This window comes from Engystomops pustulosus, chromosome 9 (genome assembly GCF_040894005.1).
Source record: "Engystomops pustulosus chromosome 9, aEngPut4.maternal, whole genome shotgun sequence".
Classification (NCBI taxonomy): domain Eukaryota; kingdom Metazoa; phylum Chordata; class Amphibia; order Anura; family Leptodactylidae; genus Engystomops; species Engystomops pustulosus.
The window spans coordinates 22,045,745-22,068,003 of NC_092419.1; the positions used below are offsets into that span (position 1 = coordinate 22,045,745).

Sequence of the window (22,259 nt, forward strand, 5' to 3'; positions counted from 1 at the left end):
TCTTACATGGACTGCGCCTTAATTTTGCTCTCTGACCAATTTTTTCTTGGTCTATTGTGCGCCAAAATGTGTGCCAAAAAATGCCGACAAAATACACATAAATGTGACGGATAATGTGGAAAAGTTAGGCCACGCCCACTTGCGGCAAAAAAAAAAGGAGGAGTCAGGATAGTCGGAAGCATCTGTTCTTTCTGGTGCAAACTCATTATACATGATCCTTAACAATTCTGTGCCAAAAAAACGTAAAATTCCGGCATTTCTTTGGCGCAGAGACGATAATACATCTGCCCCAGTAACTTTGTTTATTTTGTTTCTTATCATCTTATCTTTCTAATTTTCTGTACTGTCCCTTTAAGCGATAAAAACGTGTACATCTGAGTCTCTGTCTACCCCAAAATTTCCCATCACTATGACCAAAATGTCACGACTTTTTATTGCCCAACGACTGCTGACTCCGTCTCCAATTATCTGAATCACGTATCTCTACTGACGAGGTGCGAATCCCCCGAATCCCGTCTATTGTTTCCATCTGTTGTTAAGCACGAGCTCCCACTGTGACTGATTTAGGATTTTAATAAAAAACCTTATTTCTTTTTTTAGTCTATTAATGTGTAAATATGCAAAACAGCGTCAGGGTGAAAGATAGATCCTGGAGCGGTAATTACCGACTCGACAAATAGAAAGTGTTTAACCCCATTATTATTAGTATTTTTACCTTTATGGTCCGTACGCCCTGACTCCAGCTTATCCCGCTCCACATCAGCCAATCGTCTGCCAGAAATAGATTTCTAGGATCTGAATCATAAGACGTCTCCCATTGACTTCTCAGGGGGTCGAAGATGCAAGACGCTAGATAAGAGACTGTGACTGTCTGACTCATTGGACACATTTATTTAATCTTTTGTACCAATTTTTTGTCTGAATGCACTGAAAAGAACGTGGGAACTGCTTGTACATGGATTTATAAAGAGTCAGCGACACAATTCTGTAGCATGAACAAAGTGCACCAAAAAAAAGTGCACACCTCCCGAGCAGCAGGGGGCGCCAGATTCATGAAAAACGCGCACCACAATTCATGAATCTGCCGCCCCGTGCACCCTTCACAGGAAACTACACATACTACATACTGCACTGGTTCTGATAAATATGGGTTCTTATATGTAGAACCTGCTCTGACAGAAATGGTTAGATCCTGAGATTGTTAACCCCTTCCCACCGCAGCCCTTTTTTGTTTTTGCGTTTTCATTTTTCACTCTCCACCTTCAAAAATCGGAGTTTTTATTTTTCCATGTACAGAACTTTGTGATGGCTTATTTTCTGCATAACAAATTGCACTTCAAAGTGGTGCAATATTTAATATTCCATGCCGTGTACTGGGAAGCGGGAAAAAAATTCTGAATGCAGTGAAATTGGTAAATTTTTACTGTTTATTTATATCAGTTCTAGGGAAAGGGGGGTGATTTGAGTTTTTATGTATTTTTATTATAATTTTTTATAACTCTTTTTTTATTTTTATTTTTACTACATTTCAGACTCCCTAGGGTACTTTAACCCTAGGTTGTCTGTACGATCCTATCATATACTGCCATACTACATCTATACTACATCTTTCCAGATGAGACAGAATGGGGCAGATTTACTTACCCGGTGCATTCGCGATCCAGCGGCGCGTTCTGTGTGGAGGATTCGGGTCTTCCGGCGATTCACTAAGGTAGTTCCTCCGATGTCCACTAGGTGTCGCTGCTGCGCTGAAGTTCATCGGAGTGCACTGGAGTTCACTGTCCTACGCCGGGTGCAGGTAAGCACGTATCAAACGACACTTTTTTTTTTTAAATGCGGCGGTTTTTCCGAATCCATTGTGTTTTCGTATGGCCACGCCCCCCCATTTCCGGCACATGCACGCCGGCGCCGATGCGGCACAATCCGATCACGTGCGCCAAAACCCTGGGGCAATTCAGGGAAAATTAACGAAAAATATAAAAATTCGGGTAAACCGCCGGAAAAACCCAATAAATGTGTCATACGGTCTGACTCTGCACCGGACGCCCCTTTTGTCGCAGACTCTTAGGTGCGGACACTTTATAAATACATGTGCAGCAGTTTGCACTGAAAAGAATGTGCAACGTCCTACAGAAAACTGGTGGAGGGGCTGAGTGTAGACGTCTCACGATAACCAGGGAGTCTTTCGATGCCGGAGGAGAATCTATAACACAAGTCAATCGTCTGAAGATAAAATTTCCATCTTCCACATGAAGCTCTTTATATTCCCGTGTAGCTAATTGAAATAAAGTGCCGCTGTTTATTAGACGTCGCTGCCAAGAATACATTTCATTTCTGCCGCCATTACCATGGACCACTACTCAACATGCAAATGCTTACAGATGCCATTAATTTTTATGTGGTAAACACCATTAGATGAGGAGTGGGGTGACACGGCGTATACGAATGCGCCGTCTCCATCGGAGCCTGGAGGTGCGGAGCCTCCGCCGAGCGTGTCCAGGCACATGGAGACCCCAGGCTGGGATGACACCAGGTAGGAACTAATGACATGAGGACGTGAAGAAGACGCCATCTTCTGCTTCATAATCAAATCCTTATTCCCGCCTGGATGAGCCTCCTGCTTTAGGGCGTATTCACACAAAAGCAACAACATTCGGCTTTACTGTGTTCTTTGTCTGTTGTCTTCATTTGATGCTTTCTTTCCCCATTTTAATCATTCAAAGCATCGTGTTGGCAATTTTTTCAATTTACTGAGATCTATGGAGAGTTATTTAGTGGTCGTTATACAGGGAGGGGGAGGAGATAAGCATCTTGTCAGTAGTGATGTAATGATGGGTCAGTGTTATCTCTATAGAGGTCATTGTACAGGGGGGGGGGGATAAGCTATGACATCATCTATTGTCAGTAGTGATGTAATGATGGGTCAGTGTTATCTATATAGAGGTCATTATACAGGGAGGGGGAGGAGATAAGCTGTGACATCATCTATTGTCAGTAGTGATGTAATGATGGGTCAGTGTTATCTATATAGAGGTCATTGTACAGGGAGGGGGAGGAGATAAGCTGTGACATCATCTATTGTCAGTAGTGATGTAATGATGGGTCAGTGTTATCTATATAGAGGTCATTGTACACGGAGGAGGGGGAGATAAGCTGTGACATCATCTATTGTCAGTAGTGATGTAATGATGGGTCAGTGTTATCTATATAGAGGTCATTGTACAGGGAGGGGAGGAGATAAGCTGTGACATCATCTATTGTCAGTAGTTATGTAATGATGGGTCAGTGTTATCTATATAGAGGTCATTGTACAGGAGGGGAAGGAGATAAGCTGTGACATCATCTATTGTCAGTAGTGATGTAATGATGGGTCAGTGTTATCTGTATAGAGGTCATTGTACAGAGAGGGGGAGGAGATAAGCTGTGACATCATCTATTGTCAGTAGTGATGTAATGATGGGTCAGTGTTATCTATATAGAGGTCATTGTACAGGGAGGGGGAGGAGATAAGCTGTGACATCATCTATTGTCAGTAGTGATGTAATGATGGGTCAGTGTTATCTGTATAGAGGTCATTGTACAGAGAGGGGGAGGAGATAAGCTGAGACATCATCTATTGTCAGTAGTGATGTAATGATGGATCAGTATTATCTATATACAGGACATTGTACAGGGAGGGGGAGGAGATAAGCTGTGACATCTATTGTCAGTAGTGATGTAATGATGGGTCAGTGTTATCTATATAGAGGACATTGTACAGGGAGGGGGAGGAGATAAGCTGTGACATCATCTATTGTCAGTAGTGATGTAATGATGGGTCAGTGTTATCTATATAGAGGTCATTGTACAGGGAGGAGGAGGATATAAGCTGTGACATCATCTATTGTCAGTAGTGATGCAATGATGGGTCAGTGTTATCTCTATAGAGGTCATTGTACAGGGGGGGGGGGATAAGCTATGACATCATCTATTGTCAGTAGTGATGTAATGATGGGTCAGTGTTATCTATATAGAGGTCATTGTACAGGGGGGGGGGAGGAGATAAGCTGTGACATCATCTATTGTCAGTAGTGATGTAATGATGGGTCAGTGTTATCTATATAGAGGTCAGTGTACACGGAGGAGGGGGAGATAAGCTGTGACATCATCTATTGTCAGTAGTGATGTAATGATGGGTCAGTGTTATCTATATAGAGGTCATTGTACAGGGAGGGGAGGAGATAAGCTGTGACATCATCTATTGTCAGTAGTTATGTAATGATGGGTCAGTGTTATCTATATAGAGGTCATTGTACAGGAGGGGAAGGAGATAAGCTGTGACATCATCTATTGTCAGTAGTGATGTAATGATGGGTCAGTGTTATCTGTATAGAGGTCATTGTACAGAGAGGGGGAGGAGATAAGCTGTGACATCATCTATTGTCAGTAGTGATGTAATGATGGGTCAGTGTTATCTATATAGAGGTCATTGTACAGGGAGGGGGAGGAGATAAGCTGTGACATCATCTATTGTCAGTAGTGATGTAATGATGGGTCAGTGTTATCTGTATAGAGGTCATTGTACAGAGAGGGGGAGGAGATAAGCTGAGACATCATCTATTGTTAGTAGTGATGTAATGATGGATCAGTATTATCTATATACAGGACATTGTACAGGGAGGGGGAGGAGATAAGCTGTGACATCATCTATTGTCAGTAGTGATGTAATGATGGGTCAGTGTTATCTATATAGAGGTCATTGTACAGAGAGGGGGAGGAGATAAGCTGTGATATCATCTATTGTCAGTAGTGATGCAATGATGGGTCAGTGTTATCTATATAGAGGTCATTGTACAGGGAGGAGGAGGATATAAGCTGTGACATCATCTATTGTCAGTAGTGATGCAATGATGGGTCAGTGTTATCTATATAGAGGACATTGTACAGGGAGGGGGAGGAGATAAGCTGTGACATCATCTATTGTCAGTAGTGATGTAATGATGGGTCAGTGTTATCTATATATAGAGGTCTTTGTACAGGGAGGGGGAGGAGATAAGCTGTGACATCATCTATTATCAGTAGTGATGTAATGATGGGTCAGTGTTATCTATATATAGAGGTCATTGTACAGGGAGGGGGAGGAGATAAGCTGTGACATCATCTCTTGTCAGTAGTGATGTAATGATGGGTCAGTGTTATCTATATAGAGGTCATTGTACAGGGAGGGGGAGGAGATAAGCTGTGACATCATCTATTGTCAGTAGTGATGTAATGATGGGTCAGTATTATCTATATAGAGGATATTGTACAGGGAGGAGGAGGAGATAAGCTGTGACATCATCTATTGTCATTAGTGATGTAATGATGGGTCAGTGTTATCTATGTAGAGGTCATTGTACAAGGAGGGGGAGGAGATAAGCTGTGACATCTATTGTCAGTAGTGATGTAATGATGGGTCAGTGTTATGTATATAGAGGTCATTGTACAGGGAGGGGGAGGAGATAAGCTATGACATCATCTATTGTCAGTAGTGATGTAATGATGGGTCACTGCTATCTGTAAAGAGGTCTTTGTACAGGGAGGGGGAGGAGATAAGCTGTGACATCATCTATTGTCAGTGGTGATGTAATGATGGATCAGTGTTATCTATATACAGGTCATTGTACAGGGAGGGGAGGAGATAAGCTGTGACATCATCTATTGTCAGTAGTGATGTAATGATGGGTCAGTGTTATCTTTATAGAGGTCATTGTACAGGGAGGGGGAGGAGAAAAGCTGTGACATCATCTATTGTCAGTAGTGATGTAATGATGGGTCAGTGTTATCTATATAGAGATCATTGTACAGGGAGGGGGAGGAGATAAGCTGTGACATCATCTATTGTCAGTAGTGATGTAATGATGGGTCACTGCTATCTGTATAGAGGTCTTTGTACAGGGAGGGGGTGGAGATGAGCTGTGACATCATCTATTGTCAGTAGTGATGTAATGATGGGTCAGTACTATCTATATAGAGGTCATTGTACAGGGAGGGGGAGGAGATAAGCTGTGACATCATCTATTGTCAGTAGTGATGTAATGATGGGTCAGTGTTATCTATATAGAGATCATTGTACAGGGAGGGGGAGGAGATAAGCTGTGACATCATCTATTGTCAGTAGTGATGTAATGATGGGTCAGTACTATCTATATAGAGGTCATTGTACAGGGAGGGGGAGGAGATAAGCTGTGACATCATCTATTGTCAGTAGTGATGTAATGATGGGTCAGTGTTATCTATATAGAGGACATTGTACGGGGAGGGGGAGGAGATAAGCTGTGACATCATCTATTGTCAGTAGTGATGTAATGATGGGTCAGTGTTATCTGTATAGAGGTCATTGTACAGGGAGGGGGAGGAGATAAGCTGTGATATCATCTATTGTCAGTAGTGATGTAATGATGGGTCAGTGTTATCCATATAGAGGTCATTGTACAGGGAGGGGGAGGAGATAAGCTGTGACATCATCTATTGTCAGTAGTGATGTAATGATGGGTCAGTGTTATCTATATAGAGGTCATTATACAGGGAGGGGGAGGAGATAAGCTGTGACCTCATCTATTGTCAGTAGTGATGTAATGATGGGTCAGTGTTATCTATATAGAGGTCATTGTACAGGGAGGAGGAGGGGATAAGCTGTGACTTCATCTATTGTCAGTAGTGATGTAATGATGGGTCAGTGTTATCTATATAGAGGTCATTGTACAGGGAGGGGAGGGGATAAGCTGTGACATCATCTATTGTCAGCAGTGATGTAATGATGGGTCAGTGTTATCTATATAGAGGTCATTGTACAGGGAGGGGGAGGAGATTAGCTGTGACATCATCTATTGTCAGTAGTGATGTAATGATGGGTCAGTGTTATTTATATACAGGTCATTGTACAGGGAGGGGAGGAGATAAGCTGTGACATCATCTATTGTCAGCAGTGATGTAATGATGGGTCAGTGTTATCTATATAGAGGTCATTGTACAGGGAGGGGAGGAGATAAGCTGTGACATCATCTATTGTCAGTAGTGATGTAATGATGGGTCAGTGTTATCTATATAGTGCTCATTGTACAGGGAGGGGGAGGAGATAAGCTGTGACATCATCTATTGTCAGTAGTGATGTAATGATGGGTCAGTGTTATCTATATAGAGGTCATTGTACAGGGAGGGGGAGGAGATAAGCTGTGACATCATCTATTGTCAGTAGTGATGTAATGATGGGTCAGTGGTATCTCTATAGAGGTCTTTGTAATTTAAATTCCGTATTGCGGATTTGATTTACTTAGAGACCCTTCAGCGACTTCAGATTTATTTTTGACATTGAAGTAAAAGGAAGAACCGTAAAACCGTATTTAAAGGTAATGAAGACTTGTGTGATGTAGAGGCCGAGAGGCGACAAGGATTTCTGACACTCAGAAGTTTCTAGAAAAACACCACAAGGAATATTGATTTATTAATGATAGAAAAATAACAGTGTGATGTCTCCCTGGTAACAATAATTACAATAAAATATTACATTAATGAGCGATTACTGGCAGGGATATAAGTGACAACTCCAGGAATGATAAGAAAGGTCACTGCGGGTCACGGGCTGTCAGCACAGGGCAAGCCCCAGGAATGTTCTTAAAGGGAAATTTCAGCTAAAAACTTAGAATCATGAGCTGATTATATATGTATTGGCTTCTGTGTTGTAGTTTGTACATTCTATCATCTCCTTGACAAATATTTTCCCATTTTGGTAGAACTGATATTCTCCTAATTAGACTATAATTGGCTTAAACCCATTAAACACCAGGATCTTTAACACTTGTTGCATTGGCTTGTATACATTTTCTAAATATAGAGCCCTAATATATGCACATGTACATTAGCCGAACACTGCACGGCTACTCCACGTCCCAGTAGCCTCTTTGATCCTCCTACCCAGACATCTTCAGCGGACAGCTGCAAGGAGCTGCGCGCACTCGTCCGCGAAGCCTTAGGTCTGCGCATGCACAGAACACAGGCCAGTGGCTGCACGATCTCGGCATGCGCAGAACTCCGGCTTCATGGATGAGTGCGCACAGGTCCTTGTAGTTGCAAAAAGGCTACTGGGGTGTGGTTTAGCAGCACCGTGTAGCCTCCAGCTCCTCCACGCCCAAGTAGCCTCTTTAGAAAATTTGCATATTTCCCTGATTAAAGATTAGAAAGGATAGAGAGGAGTAATGGATTAGCCCTAAAAAGGAGATTCACCTAACACCGGATCTACCTTCATAGGCAGATGCGTAGTGGTAGGTTTCCTTTAAGACCGATATTATATATGTCTTCCACAGTTAGGGAAATGGGAATGAGACTTCAGTCCGAGTGTTTCTCTAATTTCCTCTTAAGATTTTGATAGAAAGGGAACCTGTCATCAGAAATTGATCTAATAAACAACTACCAATATGATGTCAATCAGCTGCACACATTCCAGATCATGGTTCTTTCATGTCCTAGTCTGGTGGTATCATTTAGAAAATCAACTTTGGAGTGAGATGTAAGTTGGTTGTATATAGTCAAGGAGGTGGAGATTTTCAGAGCTCCTCACCTTGACATTAGTGTTAACTCTCCGCCTCCTTGACCAATTTACATCTCACTTCAAAGCTAATTTACTGGATACTGCCATCACACTGGACCATGAAAGAAGCAAAAACTAGAACATCTTACGCTGCTTGAAAATATAATAGTAGGGGTTTATTAGGGCAATTGCTGATGACAGGTTCCCTTTAAACTAATGCAACAGTGTTTTCATCACCAAATGCATATGGGTCACATATTTCTGATATTCGTGATGATATAATATATATGTGTCCTATTTACAATGATATATTGTATTCAAAGAATATGTGACTGCTTTTGCCAAAGGAGTGTGCTGAAGCTGACTACGACTACATTTTTTCTCTCTACCAAGTGCCCCAGAAAGAAAGCTTAAAGGAAACCTACCACCACGATTCTACCTATAAAGGTGGATGTATAGGACATGAGGATAGCCCTTTTTAGAGCTAATCCTTAGGTCCCCACTATCATTTTAAAATCTTTATTGTCCTAATATGTAAATTTTGGAAAGAGGCTACTGGGGTGTGGAGTAGCCGGACATGAGGCTACACATTTCGGCTACTCCACGCCCCAGTAGCCTCTGCTCATCCTACCCCGACTTCTCCGGTGCGCAGCTCCTCGTAGCTGCACGCCCTCGTCCGAGAAGCCAGCTTTCTGCACATGCGCAGAACGCAGGCCCTCTTCCACTCGGCCACTGCTCCAAAGCAGGAGCTCCTGCGCATGCGCAGAACTCCAGCTTCTTGGACGAGGGGGCGCACAGCTACGAGTAGCTGCTCGCCGAAGATGTCATGGTAGGAGGAGCGAAGAGGCTACTCCACGCCCCAGTAACCGCTTTACAAAATTTACATATTAGGGCAATAAAGGTTTAAAAAAGATAGCGGGGATGTGAGGATCAGCTCCAAAAAGAGCTATTCTCATGTCCCATACATGCACCTACCACCCAATCTACCTTTATAGGTAGATTCGTGGTGGTAGGTTCCCTTTAAATCCTCCAGGGTACAGTGTATACATGTGGTTTATACACTTAATTTCAGCATTGTATCTGAGTGTGTTTGTTACTACCATGACGCTACGTTCCCACCATTATACTGCATATAATCAGATAGGCGTCAAGAGTTAGAAACATTTGATTATTTTACAGAGTCTTTCTTATTTTTACCCCAGAATTATAATCAAGGATAATATACACAGTGGACGGATGATGGGAGTTGTAGCTCTGAGACAACACAAAACCCCAGATGACTACTCAATAGATACAGAATATACTGCAGAGCACTAATGCCTATACCCTGCCCAGCATCCGGGCCACCCACCAGTTACAGGGCATAATTATCCTGCAGATCACACGCCCTGAGCCGTAACAGTAGGGATAGGGGTAGTATCCCAGCAGGGGCTCACACACTCGCCGGCAATATCTCTGTCCACGGCGGCAGTGAGTGCAGCAGTAACCTCTGTGATCCCACATGGGATGGAAGTCCAGACCAACTTCTCTCTGCAAGACAAAAGAAAACCAGAAGGATGTAGTGACATATTCTTGTACATAGGGGGCAGTGTTATAGTAATTATATTCTTGTACATAGGGAGCAGTATTATAGTAGTTATATTCTTGTACATAGGAGGCAGTATTATAGTAATTATATTCTTGTACATAGGGAGCAGTATTATAGTAGTTATATTCCTGTACATAGGGGCAGTATTATAGTAGTTATATTCCTGTACATAGGGGGCAGTATTATAGTAGTTATATTCTTGTAAATAGGGGGCAGTATTATAGTAGTTATATTCTTGTACATAGGGGGTAGTATTATAGTAGTTATATTCCTGTACATAGGGGGCAGTATTATAGTAGTTATATTCTTGTACATAGGGGGCAGTATTATAGTAGTTATATTCTTGTACATAGGGGGCAGTATTATAGTAGTTATATTCTTGTACATAGGGAGCAGTATTATAGTGGTTATATTCTTGTACATAGGGGACAGTATTATAGTAGTTATATTCTTGTACATAGGGAGCAGTATTATAGTAGTTATATTCCTGTACATAGGGGCAGTATTATAGTAGTTATATTCCTGTACATAGGGGCAGTATTATAGTAGTTATATTCCTGTACATAGGGGGCAGTATTATAGTAGTTATATTCTTGTACATAGGGGGCAGTATTATAGTAGTTATATTCTTGTACATAGGGGGTAGTATTATAGTAGATATATTCCTGTACATAGGGGGCAGTATTTTAGTAGTTATATTCTTGTACATAGGGGGCAGTATTATAGTAGTTATATTCTTGTACATAGGGGGCAGTATTATAGTGGTTATATTCTTGTACATAGGGGGCAGTATTATAGTAGTTATATTCTTGTACATAGGGGGCAGTATTATAGTAGTTATATTCCTGTACATTGGGGGACAGTATTATAGTAGTTATATTCTTGTACATAGGGGGCAGTATTATAGTAGTTATATTCTTGTACATAGGGGGCAGTATTATAGTAGTTATATTCTTGTACATAGGGGCAGTATTATAATAGTTATATTCTTGAACATAGGGGACAGTATTATAGTAGTTATATTCTTGTACATAGGAGGCAGTATTATAGTAGTTATATTCCTGTACATTGGGGGACAGTATTATAGTATTTTTTTTTGTACATAGGGGGCAGTATTATAGTAGTTATATTCTTGTACATAGGGGGGCAGCTTTATAGTAGTTATATTCTTGTACCTAGGGGGCAGTATTATAGTAGTTATATTCCTGTACATAGGGAGCAGTATTATAGTAGTTATATTTCTGTACATAGGGGGCAGTATTATAGTAGTTATATTCTTGTACATAGGGGGCAGTATTATAGTAGTTATATTCTTGTACATAGGGGGGAGTATTATAGTAGTTATATTCTTGTACAAAGGAGCAGTATTATAGTAGTTATATTCTTGTACATAGGGGGCAGTATTATAGTAGTTATATTCTTGTACAAAGGAGCAGTATTATAGTAGTTATATTCCTGTACATAGGGGGCAGTATTATAGTAGTTATATTCTTGTACATAGGGGGCAGTATTATAGTAGTTATATTCTTGTACATAGGGGGCAGTATTATAGTAGTTATATTCTTGTACATAGGGGGCAGTATTATAGTAGTTATATTCTTGTACATAGGGGGCAGTATTATAGTAGTTATATTCTTGTACATAGGGGGCAGTATTATAGTAGTTATATTCTTGTACAAAGGAGCAGTATTATAGTAGTTATATTCTTGTACATAGGGGGCAGTATTATAGCAGTTATATTCTTGTACATAGGGGGCAGTATTATAGCAGTTATATTCTTGTACATAGGGGGCAGTATTATAGTAGTTATATTCTTGTACATAGGGGGAAGTATTATAGTAGTTATATTCTTGTACATAGGAGGCAGTATTATAGTAGTTATATTCCTGTACATAGGAGGCAGTATTATAGTAGTTATATTCCTGTACATAGGGGGCAGTATTATAGTAGTTATATTCCTGTACATAGGGGGCAGTATTATAGTAGTTATATTCCTGTACATAGAGGGCAGTATTATAGTAGTTATATTCCTGTACATAGGGGGCAGTATTATAGTAGTTATATTCTTGTACATAGGGGGCAGTATTATAGTAGTTATATTCCTGTACATAGGGGGCAGTATTATAATAGTTATATTCTTGTACATAGGGGGCAGTATTATAATAGTTATATTCTTGTACATAGGGACAGTATTATAGTAGTTATATTCCTGTACATAGGGGGCAGTATTATAGTAGTTATATTCTTGTACATAGGGGCAGTATTATAGTAGTTATATTCTTGTACATAGGGGGCAGTATTATAGTAGTTATAGTCTTGTACATAGGGGGCAGTGTTATAGTAGTTATATTCCTGTACATAGGGGGCAGTATTATAGTAGTTATATTCTTGTACATAGAGGGCAGTATTATAGTAGTTATATTCTTGTACATAGGGGGCAGTATTATAGTAGTTATATTCTTGTACATAGGGGGCAGTATTATAGTAGTTATATTCTTGTACATAGGGGGCAGTATTATAGTAGTTATATTCTTGTACATAGGGGGCAGTATTATAGTAGTTATATTCCTGTACATAGGGGGCAGTATTATAGTAGTTATATTCCTGTACATAGAGGGCAGTATTATAGTAGTTATATTCCTGTACATAGGGGGCAGTATTATAGTAGTTATATTCCTGTACATAGGGGGCAGTATTATAGTAGTTATATTCCTGTACATAGAGGGCAGTATTATAGTAGTTATATTCCTGTACATAGGGGGCAGTATTATAGTAGTTATATTCTTGTACATAGGGGGCAGTATTATAGTAGTTATATTCCTGTACATAGGGGGCAGTATTATAATAGTTATATTCTTGTACATAGGGGGCAGTATTATAATAGTTATATTCTTGTACATAGGGACAGTATTATAGTAGTTATATTCCTGTACATAGGGGGCAGTATTATAGTAGTTATATTCTTGTACATAGGGGCAGTATTATAGTAGTTATATTCTTGTACATAGGGGGCAGTATTATAGTAGTTATAGTCTTGTACATAGGGGGCAGTGTTATAGTAGTTATATTCCTGTACATAGGGGGCAGTATTATAGTAGTTATATTCTTGTACATAGAGGGCAGTATTATAGTAGTTATATTCTTGTACATAGGGGGCAGTATTATAGTAGTTATATTCTTGTACATAGGGGGCAGTATTATAGTAGTTATATTCTTGTACATAGGGGGCAGTATTATAGTAGTTATATTCTTGTACATAGGGGGCAGTATTATAATAGTTATATTCTTGTACATAGGGACAGTATTATAGTAGTTATATTCCTGTACATAGGGGGCAGTATTATAGTAGTTATATTCCTGTACATAGGGGGCAGTATTATAGTAGTTATATTCTTGTACATAGGGGGCAGTATTATAGTAGTTATATTCTTGTACATAGGGGGCAGTATTATAGTAGTTATATTCTTGTACATAGGGGGCAGTATTATAGTAGTTATATTCTTGTACATAGGGGGCAGTATTATAGTAGTTATATTCCTGTACATAGGGGGCAGTATTATAGTAGTTATATTCTTGTACATAGGGGGCAGTATTATAGTAGTTATATTCTTGTACATAGGGGGCAGTATTATAGTAGTTATATTCCTGTACATAGGGGGCAGTATTATAGTAGTTATATTCTTGTACATAGGAGCATGTATTACTCTTATAAATAGGGGCAGTATTATATCTGTTATTTTTTTGAGTGTTATTATTAGAAGGATATGACATGTAATCTTATGGCTACTCAGTTAGAGAACATTGAAGTACACTAAAACATTGGTCCCTTTACATTTATATAGATATACATTTATTGCTGAGCTTTTCTTTCATCTTCTTTTTCTTGTAGGGTTGATGATTATTTATTTACAATATAAACTTTTTTCTAATTCCCAGTCTATGAGTCTAGGGGGCAGTATTATAATAGTTATATTCTTGTACATAGGGACAGTATTATAGTAGTTATATTCCTGTACATAGGGGGCAGTATTATAGTAGTTATATTCCTGTACATAGGGGGCAGTATTATAGTAGTTATATTCTTGTACATAGGGGGCAGTATTATAGTAGTTATATTCTTGTACATAGGGGGCAGTATTATAGTAGTTATATTCTTGTACATAGGGGGCAGTATTATAGTAGTTATATTCTTGTACATAGGGGGCAGTATTATAGTAGTTATATTCCTGTACATAGGGGGCAGTATTATAGTAGTTATATTCTTGTACATAGGGGGCAGTATTATAGTAGTTATATTCTTGTACATAGGGGGCAGTATTATAGTAGTTATATTCCTGTACATAGGGGGCAGTATTATAGTAGTTATATTCTTGTACATAGGAGCATGTATTACTCTTATAAATAGGGGCAGTATTATATCTGTTATTTTTTTGAGTGTTATTATTAGAAGGATATGACATGTAATCTTATGGCTACTCAGTTAGAGAACATTGAAGTACACTAAAACATTGGTCCCTTTACATTTATATAGATATACATTTATTGCTGAGCTTTTCTTTCATCTTCTTTTTCTTGTAGGGTTGATGATTATTTATTTACAATATAAACTTTTTTCTAATTCCCAGTCTATGAGTCCTTGATGCTGATAGTAAGGATTGGATATAATGTGGGTCAGGGCCATTGTGGGAATTGTCTTCCTTGCAGCCAGTCCTGATATCATTAACCTTCCCCGCTCTATAGTAAATACCATCTGTGCCGGTCGGAGGCTCGGCCCATTCATCATAACCATCATAATATATGGAATATATCCCGGTCCGGTAATGAATTGTCTGGGAATAATCAGTCTCATCTCAAGCTTTAATATTTATTGTAATTTTTTTTTTGTGTGTGTGAAATCTCCGGGATCAGAAAGAAGATTATTTAAATAAAAATGATGGATTTGGGAAGATGTGGATGTGGCAGGTTATGCCTTCAGGTACAGTTACAATCGTCTCATTTGCATGTGTAATTGGCAACCCATTAACTCCTCATTAGAGTCTCAGAGAGGGAAAGACCTGACAGCGGGAGGGGCGTGGGGCGCGATCTGACATTAACGCCCTGAGTGGAGACTCTGTACCACAAACTTTTGTTGCAAAAAATAACAACAAAAATGTCACCACCATAAATAAGAGTCTGTGTAGGGAGGACACGGCACTTACTGCCCGATTATTCAGGCTCTGGCCCTATGTGTGTATATGGCCCCATTTCCACCAGTTTCTGTGGAAAGTTGCACCGACCTCTTAGTAGATCCCGAAACCCTTCTCTGTCGTGTTGGACTTGTTTATGCCAGGTCTGACGTGGTGGAGATTGTAGCTATAGTAGTGTCCACCAGTTTTCTGGCAGAGACTGTAGAATATATAGTGGCCTGAGATGTACATGCCAGCCCAGCGCCCCCTCCGCCTGCCCTGCTCTCCACCCCCCGCCTGCCACCCCCCACTTGCCATACTCTCTGCCCCCCACCTGCCCTGCCATTTGCCCATGACTGCCCTGCTCTCCACCCCCCATCTGCCCAACTCTCTGCCCCCACCTGCCCTGCTCTTTGCCCCCCACCTGCCCCCAACCAGCCCTGCTCTCCACCCCCTACCAGCCCCCACCTGCCCTTCTCTCCACCCCCCCCCCCCCGCCTGTCCCACACCTGACCATCCATAATACTATATATATTATCTATAGACTCCATGATACAATGTATCCCCCCGACCATCCATAATACTATATACCATCTATATACTCCATAATATCCAATGCATCAGATGTATCAACTCCCCGCAAATTCGTTGACGGTCTCCCGCTGCTTTAAAATACTGTCTCACATTTTCCACATTTCCCCATGAAAATCTGCCAACAATTAATTTGTGACCGAATATAAATAAATTGCAGATTGATTAAATACTTTGTGTTTTTGCATCTTGCCCATTAAATACATAATTAATCCTTAACATATTTTCCTATATAATACACACTATGGGAGTCATTTACTAAGGGCCCGATTCGCGTTTTCCCGACGTGTTACCCGAATATTTCCGATTTGCGCCGATTGTACCTGATTTGCCCCGGGATTTTGGCGCACGCGATCGGATTGTGGCGCATCGGCACTGGCATGCACGCGACGGAAATCGGGGGGCGTGGCCGAACGAAAACCCGACGGATTCGGAAAAACCGCCGCATTTAAGAAAAAAAATGTGTTGCGAAAATTACACTTACCTTCACCAGGTATAGGCCGGCGAATTTCAGGGCATTCCAGCGCGCCTCCGGGAACTTCAGCGCAGCAGCGCCACCTGGTGGACGGCGGAGGAACTGCCTTAGTGAATCCCGGCCGGACCCGAATCCACCGCAGAGAACGCGCCGCTGGATCGCGAACGGACCGGGTAAGTAAATCTGCCCCAATGGGTGTTGTAGTCCTTCATGGTGCAGCATGTCCTCACTTGCCTATATGAACCTTTATACAACAAGTCTGGAGCTGACTGGACATTGCACTGGACATAGTGGGAGGGTAAGACTGACATTAGGGATCTGAATTCATATAGGACTAGTCCAGGGTCTGTGTTATTTGTGAAGATATCTATAGAGGATTGTTACAGAAGCGAGAGTCTAAAGATGTCTTAGAAGGAAATCCTGTATTGATCAGATGAAGATATCACAGAGAACTGGGCTGGATGGAGAAGAAAAAGAAAGGTGAGAGTCTAACTCAATGAATTGTCATCTCACTAGATATATCTGTATTTCTTCCTATTCCATAGAATGTCCTGCTGTAGTTTAGGACCAGTTAGGATAACTGGATTTTACTATCATCTTGTCAATGATCCCTATACAACCTGATACACAGCCCTGCGACAGTGGAGCAAAGCTTAAGCCTAACCAGAAACAAAGGTGACGTTAAAATTTGCATGAATGATCAGTACAAGTGCCTAAAAGAAACTGTGTAGCTCCTTAATTCTTCGCTTAGTTCTGCTCTTCTCATCCTCCCTCCTTCTAGGAACAAGACAGAAGCTCTCTAGAGAGGGGAGAGGCAAACTGAGGCACAGGAGCCAAAAGTTTAGGAAGCCACCCAAAAGAGTTGTAAAACAATTATTTGTATTGTAGCATAATAGCTTCTCCACGTGCAACACTTAGGTGCTCTTACTGTAATGCCAAACAGTTAAGTTCTTACTGATGTGGCCCCTTTAGGACTGTAGGACTGACCAACATAACTCATCTTTCTATGGTTCAGATACAGTAGCAATCCTCCTATTAGGCTGCATTGTATTGTAGTATGCAATGTCATTCAGCCTACTAGGATAGTTATACATTTCTGCGTGTTACTCCCAAAGAGTTAAAGTTTCATTTATGTTAGAAGTTTTCCTGAGGTAGTGGTAGTCTGCTGATTGGTTAGCTCCCGAGAACCTTCCAGAGCTGGGGCAAAATCTATAAATACAGGTTCAGTTCTGGGATTCATGGTGTCTGATTTTAGATTTCTGTGTAAACTGACAGATTTCTGATATTGTGCTGATGAACCGTTTCGGCTCTGTACAGATTGATTCCATTCATTGCTTTCTCTCAGAGGGAGAAATTCTGTACGGCATGTCACCTGCTACTGATTTCTTCTTATAAAGGAACTGCACGTTTTTCATCTTTTCCATTTCCAGGGTGAGTCTCTGGCTAAAGCCACCTACCGTTACCGTCAGCCAGGACCTGTCACCTACACTGGGAGTGCCCCAGGGGGAACCTTATTCTCAATTGCCCCCCTTCTTCTTACTTCACACTGGGCCTCACTATTGTGATATCTGTGGCTAGGCCACAACAAGCCGCACACTCAATTCCTAGTTTACAGCTTGCACTCTGCACACAACTGCAGCACAGCCTCTCCCCAGGGGCATAACTACAGCGATAGCAGCCACTATGGGGCCCGCAGTGTCAGGGGGCCCGAACACCAAACCTAAGACAAAATAATTTAGGAAGTGCACCATTATATACATAATGGGGCAGATTTACTTACCCGGTCCATTCGCGATCCAGCGGCGCGTTCTCTGCGCTGGATTCAGGTCCGGCCGGGATTCATTAAGGTAATTCCTCCGCCATCCACCAGGTGGCACTGCTGCGCTAAAAAGCATCGGAACGCACTGGAGTTCACCGAGCCGGGCTGAGTGAAGGCTAGCGCAAGCTCCGCGACAGTTTTTTTTTTTTTTTTAAATGCGGCGGTTTTTCTGAATCCCTCCGGTTTTCATTCGGCCACACCCCTGAGTTCCGTCGCGTGCATGCCAGCGCCGATGCACCACGATCCGATCGCGTGCACCAAAATCCCGGGGCAATTCAGGGGAAATCGGCGCAAATCGGAAATATTCGGGTAACACATAGGGAAAACGCGAATCGGGCCCTTAGTAAATGACCCCCATTATGCTGCACACTGTCAAGTGATGTACGGTATATATGGTGTATATGTGTGTGTATCAGTATATACATGTATAAGTGTAATGCATATATTTTTAAGCTGGAAGGGGGCCCCACTCAGAAGTCTTCTAAGGGGCCCTGCCTCTCCTGGTTACCTCCTGCCTCTCCCGATTATCCCGAGTGATCGCTGTAGTCTCCAAACAGAAGTCTGCTATAAAAGGAGGGACTAATGCATAAATTCAAAAAGGTAAGAGCACAGCAGTGTGAGGAAATACCTTGCGTTGTCACAAATCTCTAGTGTAAATCCATTTTTTCACAATTTTTCATGAAAGTTGCTGACAGATTCCCTTTATACATGTGGACTGAAGACTTTATGTAGTGACAGTGGGGAACAGCCCCGGCCTATGATCTACATAATCCGCTACAGACCATTCCCCAATGATCCTTAGTACTTTTACACTGTGACCCCTTCAGTACCAGGGAGCAGAGTGACGTCTCGCGAAGCATCTGCCGGAATGCCGTTCCCTAAAGCGGTGCCAAGACGTATGTATGATATAGGCATCGGAGGTATCTGAATGTGTCATATGATGAATATTGATGACCCATCTGTCGCGCGGGCGCTTGATGTACAGCGGCGGGCGGAGAATGAAAGACGGGCACAGGACTTTATTATCATTCCTCTGTTTTTATCTATAACTTTCTCTTTTAACACCTTGTGTTTTATCAAGTGAAGACATAAAGGGATCATCAAAGCGGAACGCGCTGACGGTTACTTATCGCAACATTAAAGGCTCTTCCCTTTGTCATGTATCTGTTACGCCGCGCAGTCTGGATACATCAATCCATTATTCCGCGCTCCCTTTTTAATTCATTTAGGGGCCGTCACTGTTCCTCTAATTATCCTGGTTGCAAATCAGTCCTGTTAGCGTTTTTTTTTTCTAGATGTTCCAACTCAAAGGCGTCAGATCTTCTCCATAACATTATTACAGGAGAACACATTCATTATTTACATTGATGTTCACAAAAACGTCTGTTACTCACAGCTGGACCCGGTTCATAGGGGCAGAACAGCGCCATAGCCGGACCAACACGAGATTTACTGTTTATTTATAGGAAACTTAAATAACTTAAATAATAATAATAACTTAAATAAATAATAATAATACAGCAGTAATAGCTAGTGGGTGACCCCCCCCCTTATGATTACAGTGGTGGGGGCCCTGGGGTGTGTGCCCCTAGAACCCTCCCTATAAGTCAGCCCTGTAATGTGAGACCCGGCTCCTCCATCAGGCTATACATGGTAAATACATTGCATACTATGGTCGCACTCACATAGTCATTGACAGGCAGGTCCTCCTCAGTCAGGGATCTGGACTGACGTTTCTGCTTTTCGACTCTTTGATCTTTAGTCAAAAGTAACTTTTTTTCTGCCACAGCCTCCACGTCCTCTCCGTCATCAAAATCCTGAAATTCTGGTACTAGGAGGAAAAACACCAACAGAAAAGAGAAATGACAAAAGAAGAAGACACATGATTCTATCTACATATTTGTATCTATTGCATATCTATCTATCTATCTATCTATCTCCTATCAATCAATCAATCTATCTATCTATCTATCTCATATCTATCTATCTATCTATCTATCTCATATCTATCTATCTCATATCTATCTATCTATCTATCTCATATCTATCATCTATCTATCTCATATCTATCTATCTCATATCTATCTATCTCATATCTATCTATCTCATATCTATCTCATATCTATCTATCTATCTCATATCTATCTCATATCTATCTATCTATCTCATATCTATCTCATATCTATCTATCTATCTATCTATCTATCTATCTCATGTCTATCTATTTCATATCTATCTATCTATCTATCTATCTATCTATCTATCTCATATATATCCCTCTATCTATCTATCTATCTATCTATCTCATATCTATCTCTCTAATATTACGTTTATTCTATTATTCTATCCGATCCTATGAGTAATTCCCCATGCGCCGTGTCCCCTGTGATTAGATAATAGTGAAATTAGTCACTGACTGTAATAAACAATAACTTATATTTTTCCATAAATGAGCTATAATTGGATTGTCTGCATCAGCAGAATGTGCGCGGCTTTGAAGATTTATTAATTAGCTGTAATTAGCGATTCCTTCTCTGTTATTACCTGACGCCGGGGCTTTAATCAGCGCTGCCAGGTATTACAGTATATATTCTGTGTAATGGAACTGGTTTCATGTAAAGATCATGAAATAAGGAAAAGTTCTGGAACCTTTTGAAATACTTTAAATATTAAACTTTCAATAAATCTGCTTCCTGTCACTGAATGGAAAAGAAATCTATTTTGTAAGGGTATGAAAGTAGATTGTCTCCATTTACTGCAGATTTGTTAAAAGTTTTCTAAATACAGTAGAATACACCGAGAACTATAGAATACAGGGGGGATTTCTAACCATGAGAGGCTACATGCAGGGAGCTCAGTGCACAGCAGTGTGAGGACATACCTCTAGTGCACTTAGAGAGGAGCTGGTGACATGTAGGCTGATAACAAGATTTGCTGTGCTAGAATTAAAGGGAATTTAATCAGAAACTTTGAAAGAGCCGAAATGGAGCACAACTTTCTTAGATGAAGATGTCATAGAGGATCAATGTGGATCTGTATCTTACGTTCTCCTGTCTCCCCCACTTCTCTCACCTGATGCAGACGCAGGGTAGATCCAGTGCACAGACTTGTTGTGACACAGCTCCAGGATCCTGGAATTCTTCAGGAAATCTGTGTCCTCTATGGGAGTCTCCGAGGGAACCCAGAACATGGACTGCTCATAGACGGTGCTGGTGATGTCCCCCTCCTGCGGAGAAGAGGGGAGACATGATTCTTATCTCAGTCTGGAATGGGATGTATTTCTTACAGTTTTGTACAGTACAGCTCCGAGCCTTCCTTCCTTTCTTTCTTTGTTCCTTCCTTCCTTCATACTTCCTCTCCTTTCAACATCTCCGCCTTCATCTTTCCTTCCTGCACTCTCTCCATTACCCGCTTCCTTTCTTTCTTTGTTCCTTCCTTTCTTCCTTCATACCTCCTCTCCTTTCATCATCTCCACCTTCTTTCTTTCCTGCACTCCCTCCATTACCCCCTTCCTTCCTTTCTTCCTTCTTACCTCCTTTCCTTTCATCATCTCCACTTTCTTTCCTTCCTGCACTCCCTCCATTACCCTCTTCCTTCCTTTCTTCTTTACTTCACTCTCCTTTACATTATTACTTTCCGTAACTTCTCGCTTTCTTCTCATCTATTCCTTTCTTTCTTTCACTTCTTTCTACCTTTATTCCTTCCTTATTTCCCCCTTCCATTCTGTTTGTTTATTTTCTTTACCTTTATCCTTCTTCCCTCTATCCTCCTGTGTTGCTCCCTCCGTTTCTTCTTTCATATTCATTATATTCTTTCTTCCTTTTACGCTCTTCACTCTCAATATCCTTTCTTCTCTTCCTCTTTAAATCCCCTATTCCTGCTCCTTTATGTTATCTCCCTGCCTCTTTTTTTCATTCATTCCTTTCATTCTTTATTCTGTCATCATTTCATTCTTTCTATTTTCTTCCTTCCATTTTCATTTCTCAGTCCTTTATCTCTTCATCCCTTTCTCTGTCCATGCTCCTTACATCCCTCTTCCTCTTGTGTTTCCTTCCCTCCATCTTTCTCCTTCCTTC

General features: G+C 40.9%; 1 protein-coding gene across 1 annotated transcript in view; it reads right to left on the reverse strand.

Moving 5' to 3' along the window:
* Positions 1–9,634: 9,634 nt before the first annotated feature.
* Positions 9,635–22,259, reverse strand: part of TNMD (tenomodulin) — a 33,371-nt gene continuing 20,746 nt past the window's right edge. Inside the window, exons 5-7 of the mRNA XM_072123496.1 lie at positions 21,256–21,409; positions 19,869–20,014; positions 9,635–10,075 (exon numbers count right to left, since the gene is read on the reverse strand). Coding sequence (XP_071979597.1) covers positions 9,866–10,075; positions 19,869–20,014; positions 21,256–21,409 — 510 coding nt within the window. The 3' untranslated portion in view covers positions 9,635–9,865. The remainder of the gene's footprint in view (positions 10,076–19,868; positions 20,015–21,255; positions 21,410–22,259) is intronic.